Source organism: Pyrgilauda ruficollis, unplaced genomic scaffold, assembly GCF_017590135.1.
Source record: "Pyrgilauda ruficollis isolate IOZ18807 unplaced genomic scaffold, ASM1759013v1 scaffold76, whole genome shotgun sequence".
NCBI lineage: Eukaryota > Metazoa > Chordata > Aves > Passeriformes > Passeridae > Pyrgilauda > Pyrgilauda ruficollis.
In genome coordinates, this window is record NW_024529488.1 from 2,363,961 (window position 1) to 2,384,128 (window position 20,168).

At 39.2% G+C, this 20,168-nt stretch overlaps 1 protein-coding gene across 1 annotated transcript in view; it reads right to left on the bottom strand.

Annotated features, from left to right (window-relative positions):
* DGKQ (diacylglycerol kinase theta) overlaps positions 1-20,168 on the bottom strand; it is an 89,550-nt gene that overhangs the window by 14,943 nt on the left and 54,439 nt on the right. Inside the window, exons 10-20 of the mRNA XM_041486412.1 lie at positions 18,930-19,153; positions 18,111-18,201; positions 15,925-15,979; positions 14,725-14,786; positions 14,332-14,482; positions 13,472-13,510; positions 11,716-11,831; positions 3,856-4,007; positions 2,348-2,496; positions 1,590-1,771; positions 9-109 (exon numbers count right to left, since the gene is read on the bottom strand). Coding sequence (XP_041342346.1) covers positions 9-109; positions 1,590-1,771; positions 2,348-2,496; positions 3,856-4,007; positions 11,716-11,831; positions 13,472-13,510; positions 14,332-14,482; positions 14,725-14,786; positions 15,925-15,979; positions 18,111-18,201; positions 18,930-19,153 — 1,322 coding nt within the window. The remainder of the gene's footprint in view (positions 1-8; positions 110-1,589; positions 1,772-2,347; positions 2,497-3,855; positions 4,008-11,715; positions 11,832-13,471; positions 13,511-14,331; positions 14,483-14,724; positions 14,787-15,924; positions 15,980-18,110; positions 18,202-18,929; positions 19,154-20,168) is intronic.

Here is a 20,168-nt window from a genome sequence, read left to right on the forward strand (position 1 = left end):
AGGATTACCTGCTATTAAATTTCCCTGGTTCTTCTTCTCTAGCATGATGAAAGTCCAAGCTCAACTCTGCATCAATGCCAAGACCACAGTAATTGTTCATCTGTACAATCTGACCAAAATGAAAAAAAAAAAAGGTATAATTTCCTGCTTACATTTACAGATGAATAATGAAGACCTTGCAAAGTTTTTCAACAACAGCAAGTTTTGCAGATGATTCTTCCAAGTCACTTGCATCTTGACAGATTCTGGAAAACATTTTCCAGAAACACTGCACTAAAAATAAAGCTGCATGAACAACTGTTGACATGCTTAGTCATTATTTCCAAAGTATCAGAAACTTCAAAATTCAGTATTTTAATTAAAAGTAACAAGCATAATAAGGCAGAAATAAAAACAAATGCAGAATAAAACCAACTCAACCTCTCAAAGCAATTCTATGCAATAACTTCACAAGCTGCTGAACACTAATGCCACTATTGTTTTTGGCATCAGCCATGGATTTATATTACATCATTGGGAAGACACTCTTACTTACTTTGGAAGGTGACCAGCTTACACCAGATGAATGAACAACTTGACTTCACCTACTCAGCTGCATTTTAACTAGCTCCCTATATGCCAACCTCAAGTTTCTACAGATTTCAACCATTTCTTCCATTAAATCTGTGCCAGTTCATTCTATATGCCAGTTCATTCTATAACTCTTTTATCCTAGGCCTTACTCTCTCGTCCTTCAGCTTTAAAAAGCAGATGGGGAAAAAAGCCCTTGTCTCCACCAAGTGAAAAATAGCTGGAACCTGAGCATCTTAAATCCTCCAACTGACTCATAAAGCCTAGGATTTTCCAGTGACCAGACTAAAATCTTGGACAATTGCTACCATTGTTACAATTTCCTACTTTTTTTTGCAAGCCCCTTGTCCAATTTCTTCCTTTCATATGAAAAGAGACAGAACCAGGATTCACACAGAGCTCCAAAATCACCACCTACAATCAACATTTTTTATTTTCCTAAACAGAAACAAGCTCATATGAACCAAGTGACAGTGACTTTCACTCAAAAAAAAAAAAAAAAAAAGCAAATAACAGATGGCACATATACAGACACACAATAGCAGTAAGATGACGGAAGGATTTACTTCCTGTATATGCTAGCAACTCCTAGTAATTTCTTAAACTGTGAAAGAAAAGATGAGAGTACCTCTTGGGGAAGGGAGTGTTCTTTGGTTGACACTCCAGTTTTACAAGTGTTTTGGCATTTCTTCCAAAGCCTTTTCTTATTTGAGAAACTTTTTTTCCAGCTGAAGCTGAAGCAAATAGGAATGCCATCGCCCTGTGAATCTTTTCATTAATCCTCTATCAGATGCTTTTTGCTAAACAGCTACAAAAGCTGCTCTGCAGTCAACTAGTCCTGCCAGAACCAAAACACTAGGTCCAGATGTGTGCTGTATTCACCAGGAAATAGCCCAGTAAGACCCAAGCACAAAGACAAGTGAGCAGTAAAAATTAAACAATGTTAATACCCATCCTCTTTGTGATTTTCACTAGAGCAACAGTTCCTAAGAATCACACCCAAATGGTGCCCAGCTCACCTTGGGAGGCTCAGGTTCCGCAATGCCATTTTCTGCACCTTCAGCTGGCTCTTCTGCATCCAAAAGGATAGTCCAGCGATCCATAAGAACATCATCTGCCTCATCCACAGAAACCAAAATGGAGTACGGATCCTCCCCACTGTAGCCAGCTCCCCAGCGCAAGACTCTCCCCAAGTCATTACCTGGGCAACAGTGAAGAACACCAAAACTGTGTGACTGTGTTTTATAATCAGTGCATCAGCGCTGTTTTACAAATCACACTGCACTAAGGTGCTCCAATCAAGTCACAGAATTCATTCGTTTGGAAAGAAGAGTTAACTAGCACAAAAAAAAAAAAAAAAAAAATCTAAGCTGTGCTGTGTCTGCACATGTGCTTGCCACTGCATACAGACACGCTGAAGTGTTCCCACAAAAAGTGGTAGAAAAACCTGTTGTGGAGTTGAGACACCAGGGAGCAACTGAGTATGCTGTCTTACAGCAATGGCTGGTGCACCTATGGTTGTCAGGAGGAGGATATTTTGCCCTCCCAACTCCTGCCCACTCACCCAACACACATATCAACATTCCTGCTGCTTGTTTCTCTGAAAGCACAATTGACATTTCTTGAAAAGCTGATACTGTGGTTTACTTTCCTGCACCAGCCAGAACTGAATCTCATGGCATCTCAGCTGCAAAACTGAGTCCTGTGTTGGACTGATAAAGATAAAACTTTCCAGAGGGCTTCTGCGCTCAGCTTCTGTTCTTGCTGTGATTCTCACCTGTTCCTAAAGGTAAGATGGCAACTGAGGGCTCTGAGCACACCAGCTTGTGCCTGATCTCCTCGAGGGCACCAAGGACCCAGCCAACGGTGCCGTCCCCTCCGCACACCAGCACTCGAAAGGAGGGGACTTTGTAGAACGTGTGAAACCTCCATTGTGAAGCAAAGCACAGGGGAAAAGAAAAGTTACAATGGAATATAGGAAATGCAAAGTCCCAATAGGCTATTTAAAATAACACAGTATTATTGGATTTCTGCCCATGCCCCTTCACTATCAGTTTCTGGATCAAATTCAACAAAGTGAATAGAAAAATATGTAGTTGTAGATAAAGATGATTTTAAAAAAAGGGAAAAAACATATTCCTCTAAGATTCTTCACAGATAGAACTAAATGGTTAATCACTTCCTTTTTCAAGGGCACAGAGACCTAACTAGTCATAATTTCAACATGAACATCTGTAACTCTCTAGATCCTAGAGGAGATCTTGATTATGGGTGGTGTTTTTTTACTTAGTCATAAGTATCACAGTACATTTTCTTCTTAATAGTACTGTTTTCCTGGTGATGCTTACCTTTTGCAGTTTTTCATCCTACATACTAACATATCATGGAAAAGAATTGTTATTTCCCATTGCACAAGAAGCAATAAACAAGTGGGAGCATTTTGTCATAAAGCTACAGAAAGATTCCAAAGCCAAAACAAAATGAACTGGTTACTGAAGTTGCAGCTTGAAGTGCATTAAAAAGAAAACAGAATTATATAGTTCTGACAGAAAAATTAGTTTGTGTAGCTTGTTTATCTTGTCTCCTACATAAGCTGCATTTTTCCCACAAAGGTTTTGTTCTGAAGATCTTGCCATGACAAGTTTTTTATTCAAGTAGTACTGAAAGAATGAGAAATAGGCTACAGCCATCACTTTCAGTTTTATGAAGCTGTAACAAAGTGGGGTTCATTAAATCAAGTCATCAGTTCCTGTCTTCCTACAAGCACATTATGTTCTGTTCCTTGTAGAAATGTTGCAGCTGTGATCAGGCAAACCCTGTTAATTCTGCAACTGTGGCCAAGTTTCAAGAGTCGAAATAGAAAATTTTATTACACTTTCCTGGTAGTTCCCATGAAACATCAGAAGAAATAAAAGCAAAAATCCACTTTCATCAGGAAATGTTACATTTCTCTTTCCATCTCCATTCAATTATAAAATCTTATTTATTTTCAATAATTATTAAACACATGCTACTGTAAAGTGCATATGACTTGCCCAGGGCCAGACTCTGCTAGATTTGACAGAAGTATATACATCAGGAACTACTCTATTCTCTTTTCTTTAGATATGTTTAAATATGTTGTCACAGTAAGAACAGTTAGAAGGAAATGATCCACTGCCCTGATCTTCAGGCACAGAACAGAAGAAATTTAGATCTTCAAAATAAGTGAATCTAGTCTACCCTTTTAAAAAATAACAAAACAATGTAAATTTAAAAAAAAACCCAACAAACATGATGACTTACCCAGGCAGTGGGCCCCCATTGGTAAGTTCAAAGACTTGATGTGGGTTCAACAACTTTCTAAAACTGTACAGCAGATCCCGACCTTTTAGACCACCACTTTTTGGATTCACAAATACAAGAAGTGGGCAACAATTCTGTGGTATCTTGGAAGCCTGAAAGAAGACAAGAAAAGGACAAGTCAATGCCATGAAAAGGCAGGAAAATTACTACTGTGTCTCAGAAATATTACCTGATGCCTATTAAAAAAAATCCAGATTCTATAAATAAAGATTCAATGTCCAGCCAATGGACAGGTTAGCTGCTGATCTTGCTTCCCTAGGAATTGAAGGTTCCTTAACTGAATCCAAGCACACATTTGGGCCGAACATTAGAAATATTAAAGGCATTTTAAGTAGCCCTTCCTACGCATTTTCAGTAAACAGTCTGGCCAAAAAACAGTGTGAGGGATAAGAGTTTTGTAAAATTAAAACAGTTTCCTTGAAAAGCGAGAACTCCCCAAGCCAACTGAAAAATCTTTCTTTAGTTTTGTGGTTGACTTAGAATGCATGTCAATTTACAAGGACAAAGCATTTGAAAATGAAGATGTTTGGGGCAGACAGTGGTGTACTTCTCCCTATGAAATTAGAAGCTGAAAGCTTCTTTTAAAAATATGTAAGCTAAGCTTTTTCATCATGAGGATTTACTCAGGGTGCCAGTATCTTATCACCTACTGAAGCCGCTGCTGAAAGGACTCTCAAAGCCTTCAGAAACTGCAAAGGAAGCCGTTGGACATGGCAGAGGTGTGATTTCCTGGGGCACTCCATGGACTGCATAGGAACAATATTTGCAGCCTCACTGGAGGTGAAAACTTACAGCCAATAGATGCACCTTGGGACTAGTGTTCACCCAGCCTGTCCTAAATAGTTCTGTAAAATGATTTCCAAGTAATTCTAGAAAGATTAGAAATCACCAGCATACCTTTCATCCATCCTGCCACAAGGGTGCTGGGGTGCAGGTACGTGCCAGAAAAGTCCATTGGATATTTCAACAACTGCACCTCTAAACAGAAATGTCTGCCATGGTCCCTAAGTTGTGGTAATTGTTATTTACAAATTGGACAGCATTCAGGGAACAGCAATTTGTCACGCAGCTGACCGGATGGATTCAGGGAACAGAACAACAGTGCTAAATATAAGTCAATTTAGACAAGAATGATTCAGGGGTCGGTGAGGCAGCAGCATGACTGCAGCGTGCAAGCATGTGGAGAGATACCAACAGCTACAGACGGGAGGAGGCAGCACCCAGAGAGCCTTTCAGCTGCTGGCTGTGAGCAACCACCAGAGACTGTGATCGGAGGCGAACAACAGAGAAGTTGGGTCAAATTTATGAGTTATATTTGTGGGGATGAAAAATAGATTCTGACATTGAGAGACCCCAGACCTGTGGCCTGATTTAGGCACTTTACAACCAAATGATTGTTTGGGTCACAGTACTTGAGAGATTTCTTCTAATTTTCTGTTCTTAGCAGAGCTGGGTGCTAATCCTCTGCAAGTCACACCCTGCCAGATGTGTCAAGATGCTGACAAACATATAAAAATCCTTATCCTCTAACACTTGTCTGCATGAGAAATGTGCTCTGCCATCCAGTGTGACTTGTCTCTTGATACAGAGAAAACACATTGAGAAGAGGAACACTGAACAGGTATAAAAGCTGGTGAAGAGGCACACACTGACCTCTTCTTTACTCATCTTTCAGATTCTACAAGACATTCAGTTTGAAAATATATCTGTTTTCTTGAAAAATAAATGAGCCAAACAAGGGCTGTTTTGGGGGACAAACAGCTGAAAGAACTTCAATGTTTTATTTTACTGGAAAGGTTCCACTGCAGACAAAACAAGTAGGTTGATGATAAAGAGGCTGAAAGCTGTGCACACAGCTCTCTCCAAAGGAACCATCTTCATGCTAGACTGACAACTGAAGTCAAAACACCTTTGGCCTCTACATTAAGGTCTTATTGGAAAGGGGGAAGCAATTACTCAAAGCATGCCCAACACATAACAAGCGTAATGTATTAATTTCTGTTAAGCACATGGAAAGGATATTTGTAGGCAGCAAAAGAAGTCTATGGAACATAATGCATGCCACTGTCACAAAAGGGATTCCTTGGGTATTAAGTCAACAGCTCAAGGATCCACACATCCCAAAGAGACAAATGGATTTTGTCCCCTTGAGCCATTCAAGCATTAATGGAAGAGTAAGCAGAGATCTGCTGTTTTCACAAGCAAAGGCCATCTTGTTACTCTGTCAGTTCCTGCACCATCATCTCCCATATCCCACTCAGAATAGCCCTTTGATAATCACTGAATCATCAAACTTGGAAGAAAACTTTAAGGTCACCAAGTCCAGCCACCCACCCAGCACTGCCATTGTAACACCTAAACCACTCAACCATGTCACCAGCACCAGATCCAAATGCCTCTTAAACACTTGCAGGAATGGTGACCTCCCTGGACAACCTTTTCCAATGCCTGACTACCCTGACAGTGATTTTTTTTTTTTTCCTGATATCTAACCTGAATCTCCCATGTCAGACTAAGGCCATTTGCTCTTGTCCTCTCACTGCAGGCACGGCAGGAGAGACTGAGCCCCACCTCACTACACCTGCCTTTCAGGGAGTTTTACAGAGCAGTGGGGGCAGCCCTGAGCCTCCTCTTCTGGGGACTAAACAAGCCCAGCTCCCTCAGCTAGTTCTCATAAGACATGTTTTCTGATCCTTTCATGAGCTTTGTTCCCTTCTCTGGACACACTCCAGCACACCAATGTCCTTTTTAAAGTGAGGGGCCAAGAACTGGACACGGCACTCAAGGTGTGGCCTCACCAGTGCTGGGTACAGGGGGACAATCACTGCCCTGTCCTGCTGGCCACACTATTGCTGATACAGGCCAGGGCACCAAGAAGGCCACCTGGGCACACTCCTGACTCATGTTCAGCCAGATGTTCACCAGCATCCCTGGGATGCTTTCCAGCCACTCTGCCCAGCCTGTAGTGCTGTATGGGGTTAAATCCCACGAGCAACAGAAGGCAGAGCAGCTTTGAAAGGAAACATCATCTCCCATGGGGTAACAGAGCACATTGTTCCCTTCCAGCACTCCTTGTCCAGCTTTTACTCTGCCTTACCCTCTCTTCTGTCCACTTCCCATTTCTTCCTCTTCAGAGCTTTTTCAATACATAAATTTATCTCCAGCCATTTCGATTTTCTGAACAATACCCTGAGCAACCGGAAACCTCAGGCTTGGTATAATGCCTGGAAACTTGTGGGGTTTAAATAAGGGGGGGTTAACAGGATAATAGAAAAAAAAAAAAAAAAAGAAGTTCTGCAGCTCCAAGTAACAAAAACTTTTTCAAAGAAGAATAAGAGCAAAGAAACCAGCCCAGCTCTGGACTCTAACAAATACCTTACTTAAATGTAACAAGAACATTCGATTATCTTCTCTTCTTCAGGAAATCAGTTTCTAAAATTACTGGTTTGGGACATTCAGAAGTGACATGCTGAACACATGTTTTATATTACTTGCTTTTAGAGGCACGTTCTAATGCACTGGGTTTAAAACCAAGTAACTGAAATAATTCAAAAGAAACATAAGGGAATCACAACTATTTCTGAGACATGGTACACTCTAAGGCATTCAAAAGCACAGCTGTGTTTTGTAAAGCTGTCTGAGATCTTACCAAGTAACATAAATTCTTGCTAATACGCATTTACAGTTTCTACTGTAAATTGCCAACTGTATTTCTTACCAAATGTCAATACTGTACCTCAAAACCCCCAAACCAGTTAAATATATACCCTGAATGCTACTGAGATTCACAAGCAGCTACAACAAATGCCTGGAGCTAATAAAAAAATCTGTATGTAGTGTAAAGTCAATAGTCCTACTACTCAAACCCACCTTTGTTAAGGTAACTTCCAATTAGTGAATTCCTAACTAAATAGTTTAGTGAATAGTTTAGTTTAGTGAATTCCTAACTAAACCCATTTAGATGCAGCTATTCAGAATAAAAAGATTATTTCAAGAAAGTGCTTGTCCTTACAATGAACTTGCTTCCCATCAGAACTCTTCATTAGGCTTAAAGGAGTAAGAAACAGTGCTAAATCCCAGATAAAGGCCAGCTTCTAAGAAAGCAATTATTTTTTTGGTAAGAATTAAAAACTCTTGACAGTCTGTACAGTAAAGCAGGGTGCTGTGCTTTCTCAAGAGCACACTCTTTGTTACAATTACAGACAGCCACAAGGGTAGCACTCTAATGCTGCACGATTTTTAGAAGTTCCTTAATAAAGCCCCACTGGGACAGAGGAGTGAGTTTGTTACTGGGCAGAAGAGAGTATGTGACTCACAGCCCGAGGACTCCCTTCCCCCTATAGCCCTGGCTTCAGTGCTGTGCCTGAGGAGTGAAATCTGCAGAAGGGTTTTGTGCTGGCTGGCATTCAGGAAGGAATTTATTGCTCTTTTCTTGCAGACAGCTGAAGGAGGCTGCGTGACTTAGACACTCTGATAGTCACTGTGAATTGCTTAATTTGTCAGGAGTAGCACAACACGGCTTTAAACTGGGGCAAGATGTTTATTATCCATGCTAATCCCCTCTCCATTGACTGTACTGTGTAATCACATCTCACAACAAAGCAGAACAAGGCGTTCTGTGCCACAGCCCTACCAGTGTGACACCCACAGCACATCTTCCGGGGCAGTGGGCTGTCTCCAGGAACTGCAGATATCTCTGACAAGGAGAATTCAACATTTGCAAATGGCTGCCAGTAGCATCTTCCATGTGCAAGGACTCACAATGCCCCAAGCACAAAATTTTCTCTACCCTGGCCAGAAAGGAGTCATTATCTGATGAGAAATTATGTGCAAGGTGTCACAACACTACTGGAGCAGCAGGTGGGTCAACCTCCAAGCATTTTCTTTATTTTTTAGCAAATTGCAGAAATGGGAGAATACAGAACCACAAAAGTTGGAAAAATACCTGTAACATAACCAATTCCAACCTCTGACTGAATAACACTTGTTGACTAGAGCACAGCACTAAGTGCCATGTCCAGACACTTCTTGAACACCTCCAGGGACTGGTGACCCCACTGCTTCTCAGGGCAGTCCATTCCTATCCTTGAAAACCCTTCCAGCAAAGGATGAAAAAGTGGACAACCCTTTCAGAAGGGTGAAAAGCAACCACTCATGTTTTGGCTAAAATGCTCATTTAACTATGATGCTTTTAAGATGTAAATATTTGTCTGAGGATTTAGTAGAATGAATGAAATGGAAAGTTTTATCTATTTGGGAACCTTCTTCATATTTTCCTGCTACTCTTAACAAATCTAAATGCAGTATATCAGAGGGCACTCCACTAGTAAAAGGCATTCGTAATAAAGCCACAAAAAACGGTGGTGATTTTGGCTACATACAACTGTCTGCTGACTTCCTTGCTTGTCTGTGCTGCAAAACAAGTTTTGTTAAATTAGTTCTGAATTGAAAGATTTAGTCCTGCAATGTCTTTCACCTTGAACTGATACCAAAAAGTGAAACCAAACTGTCCTTACAGTTCCTTACACACAGCAGCTAAAGAGCTTTATAACATACTGCACTTTTGGTTTTTTCCACACTCCAGTGAAGGGAGTATTTTCATTTATTTGAATATTGTGAAATGAAAAAGTGTTTGATTAAATTCCTAAAGGCCTGAAACAGCAGAACAGATCAACACGTCAGATAACACTAACTGCTTGACTTTCTAATAAGCAGCTTATGCAAACTGATTCTGCGCTCAGACTTCTCAGTAATGGGAGTAAGAGGGTGAATTTCTTTGGGTGGACCTGAGCATGCCAGAGTAGAACCATGCCTCCTCCTTAGATGGTATGTCAGACACTGAGTAAGCAAATTCCACCTCAGCAAAATAAGACTAGCAACCTGCTAACCACCAATACTTTCATGCTTTTACCAATTTTTAAGAAGGGATATTTTGGTTTCCTGTTTTCTTATTGGTTGGGTTTTTCTTTAATTTAACTGGCAATTTGGAAAAATCATTAGCCCTTCATTCCCAATTTCTCTGTATTTCACTGGCAAAAGAAATGTCAAACATGGTGTAAATTTAGTATTGTGTCAGTTCCTGTGTATTTCCTGGTACTGCATTTAAATCAACACACGTATAAACAAAGACTAATATTATCATAGGCTAAAAAGAGAGTCTGTGTTGGAAAGTACTGCAGGAGATAATCTAGTTCAATTGCTACCCAAAGTAAAGATGGTGATCAACCATTAGTCTACCCTGGGTAATTAGTGAATGGCATAAGCTGGGTGGACAATCAACAGAAAACAATTGAAGTATCATTTAAATTAACTCTTGGCTCCTTTCAGTGAGATGACCAAATACAAACAAAACATGCTGAAATGGAAACACAGTATTTGTAATGGTGTACAGCCCCTCTCTCCTGCTTAAGTATTAGAAATTAGTCCCTAGCAGTCCCTTGAACTGGAGTTTCTAAAAAATATCTTACATCAGATAAGAGATAGCAATGTCCACATTTTCCTGGCATCAAGAAGTTCTCTTCAAACATATCCAGTGTCAGAAAAACAGACATATGTAATCAGCAGAGTGGAGTATGTGCAACTTCACACTGCAGACAACACATACAGGCTCATAATGCATTTGCCTAAAATACACTTAAAACAAGAATCCAAAATCCTGCTTTCTATTTCCACAACAGGCACTGTGAAACCTAGTTTGGACAAAGGGGCCTTGATTTCTAAGGACTTCACAAAAGGTAAGAATGCATAAGAACAACGTTCTCAGTTTTTTAGATTTTTGATTTTGCCAGTTGCATGTGAGCACTACCACTAGTATCTACTCAAACCATAAGTTTGCCTTCAGAAAGTCTTGACAAGTGTAGGACTTATTTTTAAACAGTGAAAGCAGGTATGCGAGTAAGCAACTACAGCCATGGAACTTGATACCCTCCTATATAAAGTTGTTTCACAATTCCCACTAAAATGTGATTTTTTTGACCTCCTGTGATGTTCCAAGAAGTCAAATCAGGACTCACACTTCACTTGCCATAATGCAGTCCCAGAAAGATAGTAACTGCAAGATACTTTCTGCTGAGGTGTTGTGTAACCATGGCAACACTTTTTTGGACAGAACCTACATAATCCTGGTTAAAAATATCACTTCACTCAGTTAATAATTTTCCTCTTCTCACACTGACTACTTTAGTAACATGAAACCTATTATTAACCAAACTGATTCACATGAAAGTGATTAGTAACAACAAGAATAAATCAGTATCAGGCCTGAGTTTGTGAAAGGACTCTCGCACTAAGTTTTTCAGAAGACTATGTTCTTCTGAGAGCCTCAAGGGGCAAACAAGGTCAAACTAAAAACTCTACTACAGAATGGGGGAAATGAAGATAATATCACTGTGAAAATAAGCAGAAGTGTTTTACCTCACAGATAATGAGGAAATACATTTAGCTCCCATACCAAAGTTTTGTAAGCATTTTAAGACATACCAGCTGAAACTGAAACCCCACTTAACGTTTTGATCGTTGAAAGAAACAAATAGAAAAAAAATTGTTTTCCTCGTCTTTATAGTTGTACAGTTAGGCAGCTGTAGATTGACAATTGAACAATAACAGGACAAATGACTTAACGCACTGAATATATCATATACATGAAGTACAGGGTCTGAAGTTGGTTGTTTTTTTTGTCTCACTACTTATAGTATGGCCTATTTGAATAAAACATTTTCATTTAGTTCTAGCAGAAAGAGTTTTAAGGCAGTAGTTTTTTTTTTTTTAAAGACATTTTTTAAATTCAAACCTGTCTCTTACCATAACTGCAGGAATCACCACAGCATTCAGAGGCTTGTCATTGACAACAGTATCTTTAACTAGCATATATATTCTTTCAGCTTCAGAAAAACATGAAATTTGGAGTACAACAGCACCTGTAAAGAGTCATCAGAACTACTTTTTATATTTTCTATTATTAGAAAACAGGTCTCATAGCAAAAGTTTACTCAGTTTACAGAGGACATTATTCAGCAAAACTTCTTCTCCAGTCATTTGTTATCAGTTGAATTGTGTTGTTATGTTTTTAAACCTTCCTTCCTATCCTCAGATTTTTGTAAAAGCAAAGCAACTTGAAGACAAGAACTGCAGTACAGAACTAATGCATATTTAAAGATTTCCTTTGAGCTTCAGGGGTCGGGCCTGTTTGCATACTCTTTATCATTACTAACATGTTCTCATCATGTACAAGTGACACAGGTATCAGGTTTCATTTTGTAAGCAATTATTAAAAATCCATTAGTTCTGTTCATTAACAACATCTCAGTAAGAATTACTGCAAGCAAATATTTGGGCTGATAATCAAGTTTAGATCTTTATGTTGGCTTAGGTTCTGAATGGAGAAGTTGGGGAAGAAGGGAAGACAAAAGAGAAAAGACAAAATACTGAGAAGTTAATGTAAAGTAAGACACTTGGTGAGGAGGAAAACAGGGCAGGATAAGACAAAAATGGAAAATGGACAGTATATAAGATGTAGGCTGGTAACATAACCTGGCTGCAACAAAACAGGAGAGTTAGGAACTTATGTGAACCACAAAAATACAAACATAGGAAAAAAGTGGCAATAAAAATCACATACAAGCAGAAACATCTAAAAAGCACATGCATGTAAATTTGGTTTAATGATGCTGTGACATGGGACGAGTATCACAAAACCAAGTATTGGCCACTGACAAATATGAAAAGGGGAAGGTACATGTGAAAGCTTTACAGCTTTTCCTATGCAAAGATCAAAACCAATCAGTATCAATTAGTCAGTCGTGTGGAGACAGCAAATAATCCAAAAGAAGCACATATCAGTCTTCAAAACCATGCTCCAGAAAGACCCATTTAGCAGACATGTGGAAGTCAAGCCTGTCAAAGGATGTGAAACATCTCAACTATAGACACCTAAACATACAGAGGTGAAAATTCCACACTTCAAATTTTTACCAAATGCAGATCTCCACCTGACCACTGCACTAAAGCTGCCCAGAGCCACTGCTGCTCCAGCTGTCAGAAGCCTCATGGCTTCTCCGACCTCACTGAAATAAAATTCATACAGCAAAAGCAAAGAAACAGCTCAAAGGATGAACGCATTTATTTTCTTCAACTTTCAGCCATTGAACTCTAGCTCTTAACACTGCTAGGAAACAGTGACTATGAAACAGTCCCACTGAGTCCAAAAGCAGCACCAAATTTTAGTATTCTCAAAGTCAAAGAGGCTAAAAATTCACTTGAATGATTTTTAACATTTCTGTTGTGTTAGATTATTCAGTTGAAGTGCAACTTCAAAACTAATTTTTATGATGAAATATTAACGCCTTGTGGTACACAAGGCATGCAGTCAACCTTTTAACTTTTTTTGATAAGGTAACACTAATCCATTGCTCTTCATAAATACAATGTGTTGCATTTTACCTGAAGGGCTTTTTGCTTATGCAGTAAGACTAACATGCTCTGAGCTTCCAGCCTCTAGTATTAGACTGCAGTTTTAAACATAGACATTGTTTGCAGGACTAAAAATTTTAATGCTTACCTTGTGCTTGATAAACATGACTCACAGATACTACATTTGCTGCAAAGGGTAAAAACATAAACACATAAAACCTTGGGTACATTCAGAGTAAATATTTAAAGTATTTTAAAAAGTTACATAAATATAATATAAATAAATATTAAAAGTTATACAAATACAGGGAGAACCTCCAGCTAACACTTTTCTTCTCATGTTTACTTTGCAAGTAAGAACAGCTAAACTGATTTTCATAAAAGGTGACTAAGAATTCTTTCTGGCATTTCAAGTTTAATTCCTCTTGAAGTGACATAAAAGACTGGGAAAAATGCTTTGTTTCCTGCAACAAAAAGCACGGCACATTCCTGACACTGTTTATAGAAAGTATTGTTTGAAGGAGTATTATGAAAATTCAATTACACTTCTTTGAAAAAGAAAAATAAATTCTTTTCCTTGAGTGTTTGTCCATATGTGTGTGCACACACTGCTCATACTTCTCCATGATGGGGCACAGAGCTCATGACTAACATGGAGAACAGCCCAGACAAAAAGTGCCAGAGGTTAAAAAAGGCAAGGGATATTCTGCACATAGTTTAAGGTATGTATAATTCTTCTAAAAAGTGATGCCTTTTCACACAAATATAAAAAAAAAAAAAAGTGTAGTCACTTATAACTATTATTCTGTAAATAACAAGCTGTCACAACTTTCCCACAACTATGTGCATGTTAAAGTTATTTTAAAAGCCCATGTGAGAGTGAAAGGCAGAATGATTTTTTAAAATCAGGTCAGAAAAAGTTAGAATTATAAGAAAAATGAGCTACTGATGCTACTAGATTTTGTTCTGTACAAGTTAGTGTGTCTGAAAATATACCTGTTTACTTACTTTTGATAGCTAATTCTTCCTTGAGAATATTTGTGTATTCTTCAGGAGAAAGCTGAGGTGGAAGGCCACCAACAAATAAATTTACTTGTACAATGGATTTACTGTTTTCCACAATGTAAAATCTTGTTTGATTCATCTGACGTATTGAAGTCTACCAAAATAAAGGAAAATAAATGATATTACATTTGGCAAAATCCAAAAGAGTTCTGCACTTAGCAATCATGTCCTCTATGCCTAGAGAATATCAGAAACAGAAACAAACTTCAGTTCAAGCACTTAGCTTCTCTATCTTTGAACCTGCTTAGGGGGTAACCAATGACTCACTTTTTCTGTAAGAAAGGGAACTTCGTCTTGCTAAAATACAAAAAAATCATGTTTCTTTTTCAGATTTACCTTTCTTATATCCTTGAGTCTGTTAAGAATCAGTTCCTGATTGTCCAAGACCATGCGCTGAACTGGAGAGGGCAAGAACATTCATCATTTTAGAAAGCATGTAAATTATTATCAGACTCAATTACACAAAAACAAAAAGAAGAAAAATTAGGGGAAAAGTAAAGCTCTGCATACAACTAATTTTCTCATAAACGATCATGCAGACATGAGCTATGTCTTATTCAACAATAAAAACACATAGGTGCTTGCAGCAGTCTGACTCTTTCCAGAGTTCTTAAATACCACCCTCCTTGAGAAAAAGGCAGAAACAGCCTGAACCTCTCAAAAGACAAACAGTACTTTGGTAATAATCTAACAGTTTGACAGAAGACTTTCAAACTGTATTTCCTAACAAGTACAAAAAGAACCCACCTTCTGTGTTTTATCAAAATCTTAAAACAATTCTAACTACTTCCAGTGAATGTAAGGTTGCAAATGATGCTTTAAAACAGAGTAACAGAAACTAACCAAGGTTATGACATTCACAAAGCTACAATAACCTTATGAAACAACTTCCCAATAATGCTTGCAAATAAAGCAAAGCATGGAGACAGTATTTGAACTACCAAGATGTTTATTCAGCTGTGGTCAGAGCATTAGACTACTTCAAGGTCTTTATTTCTCCGTGCAACCTTACAAATACTGAAGCACAAAGGGACATCAGCTTGGAGAACACCAGCCCAGCTCCTGCAGGATCACAAAACACTTGAGCAATGCTAGAACTGCAGATTTCTGTTCTTCCTAACACTCAAACATATTTCTCAGACTGTCTTAGGACTCAAACTTACTCTTCTTCAGGGGCTGTGTCAGGAGGAAAGAAGAGTCTGAAAGAAGCCATTTGAACTTTAGAATTAATCTTTAATAAATAACTGCAATTAAGAAAATTATGTCAGTTAAACATAGCTCTCCAAAACAGGGCAAAAGTGTCAATACCCACCAGAAACCACAAATGAGTTTTTAGGTAATAATGAAGGGGAACCTTATTCCCACAGGACAGACAGGACTGAAAAGAATCAGCATCACTTCTGACTAAGTATTTCAATGTCACCCTGAAGTTTATTTTCATTTGTTTTTTATTGTAGAAAATGAACTCTGACTGTTAGGATGGGGAAAAAATCCACAGACATTAGATCTGTCTTTGGCCAATGCTCCTTCACTTACCTTGCTTACTGCCCATAAGCACTTCCACCAATTTGAAATTCTGGAGGCACTCCGTCTGCCAAAAGATAAAGCATGTAAATACAGCTTCTGACCAACATAATTTTGCCAGATGTTACATTACTGTGTGTTATATCCTGTCCATAGTGCATAACATAGCACAGAAAACTAAACATTTTGAAAAAATTAAATTTTTTTAAAATCAACCAGGATGTTCTTGCTCCAACCAGCTCCTTCCAAGACAGGAATAACCTTCATTTTACACACACATGGCATCATGTTCCCATGCTCCTAAAAACATTGGCATTCTCACAGCCACATTGTGAAGGGACCCCTGTACAGCATGGTTAATCCCATTCCTGCTTCAGCAATGAGCAGCTAGCAGCTAACTCATCTGGAGTATTTCCTGAGTGTCCTTCCAGAGAAAACATGCGGGACTGGGAATGAGCCTGCTCTTGGAGAAGATTGCCCAGGAACCAGCTTGGCAAAAGCAGGCTGACCACTCCCCACTTCCTGGGACACTCCAGACACTGATGGAACAAAACCTTCTTCACATGTGCCACAGTCTCTTCTCCAAGCTCTTGCCAGGGACCACTCAAATCCCTTGCAGCTGGACCAGAAGAGCTGGCACAGCCAAGAGCTGTACTGTTTATGACAATGACTGAAACCCTGCAAACATACATGACTGAAGGACATTCACATGGAAGGGTTTTAACTTTTGGCCTTGAGACTCAAGAGACAAATGATCTCGCTTTATGTGTCATGAATGGGGGTGTTAAGAGCCTCAAATCCCCTACATGTGCTTTGCCTGACATTTGATGAAAGCAACTTTGAGCACAGGCAAATTCTGGGTATTAAAAAGAGATTTCTTGTATGTGCATGTTTATACAGAAAAACAAGTAGAGCATTTAAAAATTGCCACTACTGGAGAAATTGCAATTGAGCAATTAGGTCTCGTACAGCATACATCTAGCTGCCCAAATACAGAGGTGGGAAGCTCTTTCCCTAACGGAATTTCCACCTATACTGTTTGATAGTTGATTTTCTCAGATGAGACAAAACTTTGGACATAGTTGTCCCTATTTTTGTTAAAAAGTCCACAGCACTTGAGGAAATGGACTGACAACAAATCCTGGAAGTATCCTGCAGCCAAAACAAGCTCCATGCTTTACACAGCTGGATGTACCTAGACAGATCTCTGATTATCAATAACTGCAGAGAGCTAGTCACAAGCATGTTCTTATGTACCCCATAAATAACCACAAAGGGCAGCAGTCACCCTCTGTGAGTATGGCTGTGCCCCAGAGCAGTGGAACTGTGCTGATTTGCTGGTGTGCTCACGAGCCCCAGGTGCTGACTAAAATGTGCACACTACAGCTTTGTGTCTCCACACTGGGGAGGCTGGGCCTGCCAGTGGCTTGGCATGCTAGCAAATCTACTAACATGTTTCCTGAAAGTCATGCTGTTTTGGCACCAACCCTAAGAAGGACAGGGAGATTGAAAAGAGATTATCTTCCAAAGAAAGCATGTGCATCTACAAGATTACAAGACGTATCTAGAATTTTCCAGTGATGTGGGAAGCAATCCAGACAGTAAAGTACATGGGTGACATTTCAACCGTGAGTCCTTCCTTGCATCCTTTGGGGGCTACAAGGATGCTGCTTGCCACCATAGGAAGAAAATTTCTGCAGTGCTCTTCAATGTTTTTATAAATTGTCTGGATGAAGAAATCAAATGCACTGTGAATTTCCTGATGATACTAAGCTAGGAGGAACTGTTGACACCCTCAAAGGTATGGGACCTTTATGGTGAAATGTGGATGTACTAGAGAGCTGGGCAATCACTAACCATATGAAATTTTTAACAAGAGCTACTGCCAGCTTCTCAAGCCTGGGACAGGGTAATCCTGGTGAAAAATAGAAACTGGGGGATGAGAGCTGGAGAGCAACCCTCTGGAATAAGATCTCAGAGATTGGGTCAATGGCAAGTTGAATATGAGTCAGCAGTGCCTACCTACCCTGAAGATTGTGTTAAGCTTTTAGCAGCATGCTGGTCACAAAAGACCATCTACCCAATGCTAACAACATTTACCATAAGTGCGAATTAAGGGATTGTAGTTTTTCTGAAGAGAAAAATATATACTTTCAGGGTCACTCTGGTGATGGATGTGCTTAAGATCTTTCACTTACCTGCCTTCCAAGTAATGGGAGCACTTCTTTGATCACAGTCTGCACAGTGCTATCCTTATTTACTCGCAGAGAAACATATGCCATTCCCACCCTAAGGAGAAAAATACTTATTTTAGTATCTACGCTTTGTGTACCTTTTTAAATTAAGTATAGAATTTTCTCAAACATATTTGCATTAGTTGAAGAAAGTTGCTCACTGAGGCTCATGGCAGATGTTCTACCAGCACCATAGACAAGAAAACACTTTCATCTCAAGGAATTGCTAGTTACAATTGTAGCACTAAAGATTAGCTCCTTCCTAATCATAAAGATAATCTGCAAGTCATTAATAAAACTTGGGGTCCAGACCATTTTGTTTCCACTACTAAATATACTTAAAGTTCTTTCTTTCTTTCTTTTTCTTTCTCTTTCTTTCTTTCTTTTTTTTCTCACATGGGAAGTTGCACTTTAGTTCTTCTTACTTCACATTTCTTCAAAAATATCCACCAATTTTTCACCTGATGTGTATGTCATCATTTGTTTACAGATGTAGTTAATGTAAAGTTTCATCTTTCTAACCAAACACATGACAATAGAACTGCACAAGTTGCACTGTATGTTCCACGCATGTAAAGAAACCCAAGGGTTTCCAGGCATGGAAATGAATGTTGTGCACACTATCCATTCAGAAAAATGAACAGAAGAATCCTGAAACAGAGAAAGGAACTGCACTCTCTGTTAGAGTTCTGCAGCTTCAATAACTGAAGCAAACAGGGCTAGACTACAAAGGACAAATGTAGACAAGCAAAATAACTTGTAATCAAAAGGGAAAATACTCACTTTAGCCAGGCAGGATAAATTCTGATCACTTCTTCATCCTTTGGTTTGGCTCTGATGATCCAAGCTTCAGGAACAGATTCTCGGAATACTGAGCCCAAGTTGCTGTCCTCTGCAGCATCATTCCTGTTGATAACATCATCAGAGAGCAGCACCTGCTGTGTAAAGGTCTGAAGCTCATACTCCTGCTGGTCATCATTTATGTAGTACGCCCTCAAAGCAGCCTCCTAAAACACAGCAAGATAAATTAACATTTACTTGAAAAGACACCATTAATACCTATGCAGCCATATAAATACCTGATCTACGAAATGAACCTTCAATGCATGCTCTAACCTCAGAGGAGTATATATATATAGCAATGGCAAAAAAAATCAAAACAAGAGTGAAGTTTTGAAAACAAATTTCAGTGAACATGAAAAAAGAGAGCTTGAGATATTCACGCATTTGAACACAATCCCCAGTATTTTTGGCAAGTAATAGTCATTTTAAGACCAAATGTAAAAATCGAGGCCCAATAAATCTACATTCATGCATGTAAAATTTAGACCACAAGGAAAATGGTAAACTACACTTGATTGAACACAACTCTGCCTACTCAGTCTTCTTGCACTAAGAGATGCCAAAAATTAGTGAGCTTCTCTGCCACAAAGCTGCCCTGAAGCCACACACCTGTGAAGAGGCAAGGGAAGGGCTGTCTTTGCAAGATGCACACTGAAATTTTACATCCATAATGGGCCCATGCCTGCAGCACCTCTGCTAACACGGATGCTGTGGTCAATAGAGCTTGCTTATAAGAACTTGTATTCCTCTTCTCTGGTATTAAAGTGCCAGCCTGGTAAAATGTGCTTGAAAGGCAAGTAGCACTCCTAAATGTTTTCAGTCCTGTACACAGTTTTTCTTAAAGATCTTTGACGTGCAGAACACTACAAACCCTTTGCAAAACTCCTGTTGATTTTGAGGACAGTATAAAGATAAAAATCCTAATAATTTTAGCTTTATATTGTCAAAATACTGATGTAATACATTCTTCAGACTTCTTTGCCAAGTCTGTATGACTCTGAGTCCTCACCATGCACAATTTTATTGTGAACCACGGTATTCCCCCTCTGGGATTTATCTCTCACAGCATGGGGTCTCTGCCTAGACCAGTAAATAAAGATCTGTACAGCACACTTGATTTAGAACGAAGTAATTTCTCCATCCCAGACGGAACACTGGAAAAGCTAGAGAGGGGGCAGC